The following is a 7,443-nucleotide window of genomic DNA, read 5'->3' on the forward strand; positions in this document are numbered from 1 at the left end:
ATTGCACCGATCACGCACGCAGTGGTCATGCCTTGTACCTTGCTGCTTGTTTAGCAAAGCTGTCTAGCCCTTAACCTTGGTTCCCACTGGCTTCTGCTAGCTTATCTGTACTTTCTCAGGATGTATCATTCCCAGCTGCACCAGTGTCCTTGGTAAACTACTTCAAAGCACGTAGCAGCGGCTACAGCCTGAGGCCTAAGGCTTCAGCAAATTTAGCTACTCATGCTAAGCAAGTTGTGCTAAGCAACTAATCCTAAACAGTGTAGTTCCATACTCTATATTTCATATAGATTGTTGTTCTGAAGTACCGCAAGGGCCCCAACACATAAGCATGGTTTATCACAGCAGAGATTAGTGAACATCAGGGTGCAAAGTATCTGCAGTGATCTGCCTCTTGTTTTAGTGGTACCTCTGATGATACTTTACTGAAGTTTTGTATTTTAGTTAGGATTTCACCGGAGGGTGGATGAGAGGTGCAGTGAGCACAATGGACATTGGCCCTGAGATGGGAATGTCCCATTTTGGCTTGTCAGGGTAGAGAGTGGGCACTGGTGGGGAGAAGAGTGAAGGACAACACGGAGAGGGGGACAAGGTGCCTATGAAGGACTTTGAGGATTTTTTGGGGTCAAGGCCTGTCTTTGCTGTCCCTGCTGACCTGATTGCCATGGAATAGTAAGGTATTTTCTGCTGATGGGCTCCCAGGGACAGGGAGCACAAGAAGGACAGGGACAGGAGCCACGAACACCTACTCAACTCCTCCAAGGTCCACCTCAGGTTACTAAAGGGGGGTTGGAAATAGTGCTTTACGCATTAGTAGGCATGAGGTTTTTGGGCATGCTTCATCTCGCCAAAGGCTTTCTGTTGACCCAGGAGCCTTCTCCACCGGAGCTGGCCCCCAGGGTCCCTGGAGACCACACACAAAAAGAGGTGCTCTGAAGGGATGCTGCATGTACCCATCGCACTCAGGATGGACTGAGTCACAAACAGGCAGGCACTGAAGTCCCTACCTGCAGGCATGAGTGCTGTTGCCCATGCTTGATGCCCATGCTTGTTGCCACACTTTTAGATACCCTGAAGTTTGCCTACAGCATCCACTTGCAGCACCAGTCTGAGCAGGTCCCTTCACTACGTTCCTTCACTATCTGCCAGGAGCCCACAGATGTCTGGGAAACTTAGGCCATCTCAGACGACAGAACACATGTTTGGGCAACTGCCAGCATATGCATTTTCACTGAATAGAAGAGTAATGAGGGCTAAGGGCTGAGACTCCAACCTCTTCCCTGGAACACACAGTCAGGGAAGTACTGCTGGTCTCGATCTCCCTCCCTGTTCTGCTCACATTTCACCCCTCTCACCACAGGAAAGAAAAATGACAATATTACAACATTTCCCATGTATGGCAGCACCATTTTATTGGCTGTAAAGGAAGGAGCAGGAATGGAAAATTATTTCCATTTTCTTCTAAGCCATACATTTAATTGCTGAAGGAAATCTGTACTCTCTTCCCTTCTGCTTTCCAGCAAAATTCTCAGTGCCTTGTTCTTCTCAAGGGATATGTACTACGCAGGAAATTATTTTCCATGCTGACTTTACTACTTGGCAGAACCCATAGTATTTTGTACGCAGGCATGCACAACTACTATAGGCTCTGTGTGCAGGCCAGAGCTTTCCTGAATGCTTTCCTCAGGGCCTCCCTGACCTCCCTGTTTCTCAGGCTGTAGATGAGGGGATTGACCAGGGGCGTGAGGACAGTGTAGGAAAAGGAGAACACTTTGTTGAGCTGCCTCAGCAGGGTTGTTCTGGGTACTGTGTAGACAACAATGAGGGTGCCATAGAAAACAGTGACGACGGTGAGGTGAGAGGAGCAGGTGGAGAAGGCCTTCTGCCTGCCCACACTGGACGGGATCCTCAGGATGGCGGTAATGATGCACATGTAAGATGCCAGTGTGAACAGGAAGGGCATGACTATATCCAGGATAGATATTATGAAAGCTAGTAATATGACTACGCTGGTATCACTGCAGGAGAGCTCCAGCAAAGGGGTAAGATCACAGAAAAAGTGATCAATGGCCTTGGGGCCACAGAATTTCAGCTGGGATAAGAAAGAAGTTACTACTGTAGAGATAAGGAGTCCCCCTAGCCAAGATGCTGCTGCCAGCTGTAGAGAGACCTTCCAGGTCATGAGGCTTGTGTAGAGCAGGGGCTGGCATATGGCCAAGTACCGATCATAGGACATCATGGTCAGCAGGTAACACTCTGTAGTTACAAAAAGGCCAAAGAAATAGAACTGAGCCAAACAGCCATGAGCAGAGATGGTCCTGTCCCCAGTCAGGAAGCTGGCCAGCAGCCGGGGCAGGATAGTGGAGCTGTAGCAGGTCTCTAGCGAGGACAGATTGCCCAGGAAGAAGTACATGGGGGTGTGCAGGTGCTGGTCTGCCACCACCAGCACAACAATGAGGATGTTCCCAACCATGGTCACTGAGTAGATCAAGAGTGAGAGGAAAAACAGCCATGTTTGGAGTGAGGGGCCATTCCCCATTCCCAGCAGGACAAAGTCCACTGGTGATGTGTGATTGTCCCATTCCCCTTTCTCCATGTAGCACGACAGTTCTCTGAGTTTTCTTGTGACAGCAAGGGAACCTACAAGAAAGAACATTTGTTTCTTTCTTTCTTTTTTGTATAAAAGAATTGTGAAGAAAATTTCTCTCAGAGAAAACACAGACTCTGGCACTTCTTTGACAGCCTTAGTGTTCCCTTCATGGCTTCCATTACTAGTGAAAAGAGAGAACTAGATTTTTCCCGAGAGTTAAACCATGCGTTTAAAGCAAAGGGCCTCCTAGGAGAATGACAGAGGTGACCTGACCCATGGAGGTGCTCATTCATGCTTGCAGTGGAGTTAGAGGAGAGAAAATGTTCACTCAGACTGTGACAGTGTCTCTCCCACACTTGAAGTTATTCCCATAATAACCACAATCCCTACCAGGCAAGAAAATCCCTTTATGGGAGCACATCATGCCAGATGTCCTTTCTGCTCCAAGGAGGAGGATGGGCACTGCACCAACTGGCTGATCTCAGCTGTCTGAAATGCTTCTTTTGGAAGGAACAGGCTGTGTGCTTCCTTTGACAGTGCGTGGGTCAGGAGTTGACATTCACGGCACCGTGCAGTAGGACTGCCTGAGAGGACTCCCAGAGATCCTCCACACAGGCTCGAGAGAAAAAAGTGAGATAGATGTGAGAGAAGATAGACACCTGAGCTGATCAGCCAATATGAGGAGAAGAGATCTTGAGCAGAGTGGGAGGGAAGAAGACAAGGAAGATCGTTCACTTTGTGTAGCTCCCCCTCAGTGATGGTTTCTGAAGGGTTTGGGACTGCCTTGTGGCACAGCCCAGCAGCTGGACCTCAGCACTGCCAGCTGTGCTCGTGGGGCTCTGGGCTGGCTCAGGGGCAGCAAAGGCACAAACTAACTCCGCACCAACTGGCAAGCTCCCCAGGATTCTGCTCAGCTAACAAGGGCATCAGAAGAAATGTGTGGAGGGAAGACGAAGCTGGAGTAGAAGACACCTAGGAAAGGACACGCCCATCACCTTTCTCACTCATAAATGCCACCATGCAAAGCCTCACCAGCTAAAAAAGAACAGACCTGACTCAGAAAACACAACACAAACCTGCAGTCCTCAGGATGAGGTGCTGACCTCTGCACTGATGGTGCCAGGCAATGACGATCGAGGTCAGGGTCTTACCCTCTGCTTCTTCCCAACCACATCCTTCTCTTCCCTGAGCTCTCTGCAAATCACCACCCAAGGCTCAGGCATTACTCTGCCCTTGCCGTCTTCTTCTGGCAGTGCCTGTGGTGCATGTCCAGAAGCACCTGAATGCCCCCTGCTCTCCAAAGTGTCCCGAGGTTTAAAGCACTAATGAGTCTCTGAAGGCTCCTGCTGAAGCTGGGCTCTTCCCATGGACTACAGAGAGGGAGCAATGCATAATTGGCTCTCAAAGGAGACTGAATCCCCTGAGCTGCTAGAAACTTTGTAAACTCTTCCTGGCATACAGCTTTCTCCATAATTCTGGTCACTCAAACTCTGGGACATGCTCCTTTGAAAGGAAACCGAGGCAGAGAAATCATCAGGCCTCCTCCAAACTCATGACTCAAAGTCAGGAGACATTCCATGAATGGGATGCCCCTCACGTCCCTGCAGACGACTGTCTGTTCACTGACTCGCTGAGGTTTAGAGAGCTCTGATGGCCTGAGCTGGTCCCTCCAGCCCGCCATGGTGTGGGGAGGAAGAGGCTGAGCCACAGGCATTTCCTCCCAGCCATGAAGACTTGCCCTGAGTGATGTGGTGAGCACTTCTCAGGTGCTAGGCTCTGTTCCCTGAGGGTAGAGGGCCCCCACCCTCTCCCTGAAGCACAAGGACCTGGCCTTCCTCACTGCCAGTGCACACTGCTGGCTCACGCTCACTTTGCTGTACAACAGGACCCCAAGGGCTTTTTCCGCAGAGCTGTTCCTGGCCAGTCTGTGGACAGATCCCTGAGGGCACTAATAGGCCATCATGGCCCTGACCAGACTCACCAGGGGCCTCCACACACACACCCTGACCATGGGCCCAGGATCCCCACTAAAGGTCAGGCCTGGGCCTTCAGTTGCATCTTGACCTATGTTGCAGGTGTGCCTGTGTGCAGCTATATTGCAGCTGTGCCTGGTCCTGGCCATCGACCCCTTTGATTTGGACTCTGAGTCACAGCCTGACTTTCCAGTTTGACCTTGGACCTACCTCATCTGTATGAACCAGCCCTGCAATTACGGGGCTTTGTCTGATGCTGGTTATTGTCATTGGACCTCATCCTGATGTGTGTTCCTGGTTTGACCTCAGCCCTGTCTTGTCACCAAGAACTTTCCTGATGATCTGGCCTCTTGGTTGAACCTGGCTACCATTTCCATGCCTGCCCTGCTTGCCTTACTCGGTTACAGTGGAGCTGGGCTCTGGCTGGTGGGCCTCTGCTCTGTCGACCATGTTATCACACTCGGCTCCAAGCCCCCTGTCCCTTTGGGAGTAGCCATTCCTCACTGCTCCCTGAAATCTGTCAACGGCCTGTATTGTTGCAAGGGGTTCTTACTTCCTAGGCAATATCCCATCACCCAAGGCAAGATTTGGCATTTGTCTTTGTTGAATTTCATAGGCTTGCATGCTAGCTATTCCTCCAGACTTTCAAGGTCCCTCTGGATGGCTGCCCCATCTTCGAGCACATTGCCTTGTATTCTGCTGGTTTATTCTCCTCTGCAGACCTCCTCCAGGGGTGTGATAAAGATGTAAAAATGGACAGATACCAGCGTAGACCCCTGAGGAACTTCCCTTGTTAATGGTCCCCAGGCAGAGTATGACCCTTCAGACACTACTGCGAGCCCAGTCAGCCAAGCAGTGTTTTATTCTCCTGGTTGTCCACCCATCCAGATCTTGACATCCCGACTTGGGAGACCATGTCAAAAGCCTTGCTAAAGACAAGGTGAGTGACATCCACTGCTCTTCCTTCTTCCACCAATCCAGTTATTTATCCTAGCAGGTAATAAGGTTAGTAGGGCAAAATCAACAGTTGGGAAACCCATGCTGACTATTACCCATCACATTCTTTTCCATTTGCTCACATCCATTTGCTCACAAATGTGTTTCAAGAGGACTCACTCTGTGATTTTCCAAGGCACTTAAGTGAGGCTGACCAGCCTATTGTTCCTTGGATCATTCTTTTGGCCTGTTTTAAAGAGTAGTTCAAATTTTTCTTTCCTCCAGTCACTGGGTATGCCTGCTGTCTTCTCCACCACCTCGCAAAAATGATAGAGAGGGTCCTTACAAGGATGTTGGCGACTTCCGTCAGCGTGGTTTGGTGCAGTCATTGGGTTCCATGGACTTGAGAGGTTGAGTTCTCATAACTGAACCCTTACTCAGACCTCGTCCACTGCTAGTCAGACTTCTCCCCCTTCAACCTTTTCAGTAATCACAGAGAAGTCCTGTGACTCCAGGTCAACTCTTTCCTTGTTCAGCAATGGGTCAAATCTTTCCTTGCTCAACCTTTCACTACTGTCAAGGGATGTCCTTGAACTCCTTTAAAAGTCTCAACTGTGAGCTTTGGCTTTCCTGACACCATCTCTGCCATATTTCTCTATTCCTCCTTTGTAGCCTCTCCCAGCTTCCACCTCTGGCATGCTGCCTGTTTGCATTGGAGCTCTACCCCAACTGCCCCCCACCTGCATTAAGAGAGGAGGAGACCTTTCACGCAGGGCAGTTTTAACACCTCCTGAAGGCCTAAAGCTCTTTGGAAGGGGAAGCCACCAGTGTAGTAAACCACCATGGCAAAGGCTTTGGGGTGATCTGACCTAATACCCACCCCTAAAGCAGGAAGGTCTCGCCCCATAGCCAAAGCCAACAAAAAAAAAACCCAGCCTCTGTTGGAAAAGGAAATCCATAACCACCCTCCCCCATCAAACCAGCTAGCCCCTCACCCAAGATCCTGCCTCCATGTCCTGCTTCTCTCTTGAAAACTATGAAGGGAGTATGTTCTTGGCCACTGCTCAGTGGGCTGGTGCCTCCCTGCTCTCTTGTCATACTGTTGAATCACCAGCATGGGTCTGATGGTCAGAAATCTTTTGGCTGAGGGGAACAGAGGCAGCACAGGGGACGGTTGAGGACGGAGAGGAACTGGCTGAGCATGGGGATAATGCTGGGAGCAGTCCCAGGGATGGGGCAAGGACATGCAGGCACTCAGTGTGCTTCCCCCTCATGGTGACCAGGGGAAACCTCAGGCTGGGGATGACCCAAAGCATCACCATTCAGAGGGGCTGGGGATTATCACCAGGCCTCATGGCTGGACAGGGCACATCCAAGGGGCTACATGACAAAGACCTCTCTGTCTCCTTCCTTTGTCATCCTGAAATCGCTGCCTCCAATTTTGCTGCTCTACTCAGCCCCCAGGGAGGCACACTTTGATTTCCTGAAACAGCTTCATTGCTAACAGCCCTCAGCAGGCCCTATTAGACCTCCCAGAAAATGCGTCCCTGCCATGACCCTCCACACTTGGTGACTGTCCCCTGGGAGCTCGTTAGTGTGCGGCAGCCATAATGAGCTGATTCTTGCCTCTAATTCTGCATACGGTCACAGGGGGGCTGCTAGGAGAGGTTGTCTAGGAAGGGTTTTGCTAAATGCGATGATGTTAATGAGCACATGATGAAACAGCTTCTGTTTTTTTTTCCTCATCTTAAAGCCCACACAGTGTTAAATTCATGTATTGCAAATGAATTTGACAAATGACCATGTCCTCTGGGGACCTGAGACTGCCCAACACGTAGCAGCAGGAGGATCCTTGAGGCCAAGGCCCTTGTGGGCAGCCTGCTGCTGGCTTTTTCTCTGATGAGTCACCTTGGACTCAGCTGTTTCTGGTGAAACCTTCCCTCT

The 7,443-nt window shown here is 50.3% G+C and overlaps 1 protein-coding gene across 1 annotated transcript; it reads right to left on the bottom strand.

Annotated features, from left to right (window-relative positions):
* Positions 1-1,639: 1,639 nt before the first annotated feature.
* Positions 1,640-2,596, bottom strand: LOC136993001 (olfactory receptor 5AP2-like). The gene has a single exon (XM_067303017.1). It carries the CDS (start codon positions 2,594-2,596, stop codon positions 1,640-1,642), a length of 957 nt encoding a protein of 318 aa, XP_067159118.1.
* Between the last annotated feature and the right edge of the window lie 4,847 nt (positions 2,597-7,443).

Source organism: Apteryx mantelli, chromosome 11 (genome assembly GCF_036417845.1).
Source record: "Apteryx mantelli isolate bAptMan1 chromosome 11, bAptMan1.hap1, whole genome shotgun sequence".
Lineage (NCBI taxonomy): Eukaryota > Metazoa > Chordata > Aves > Apterygiformes > Apterygidae > Apteryx > Apteryx mantelli.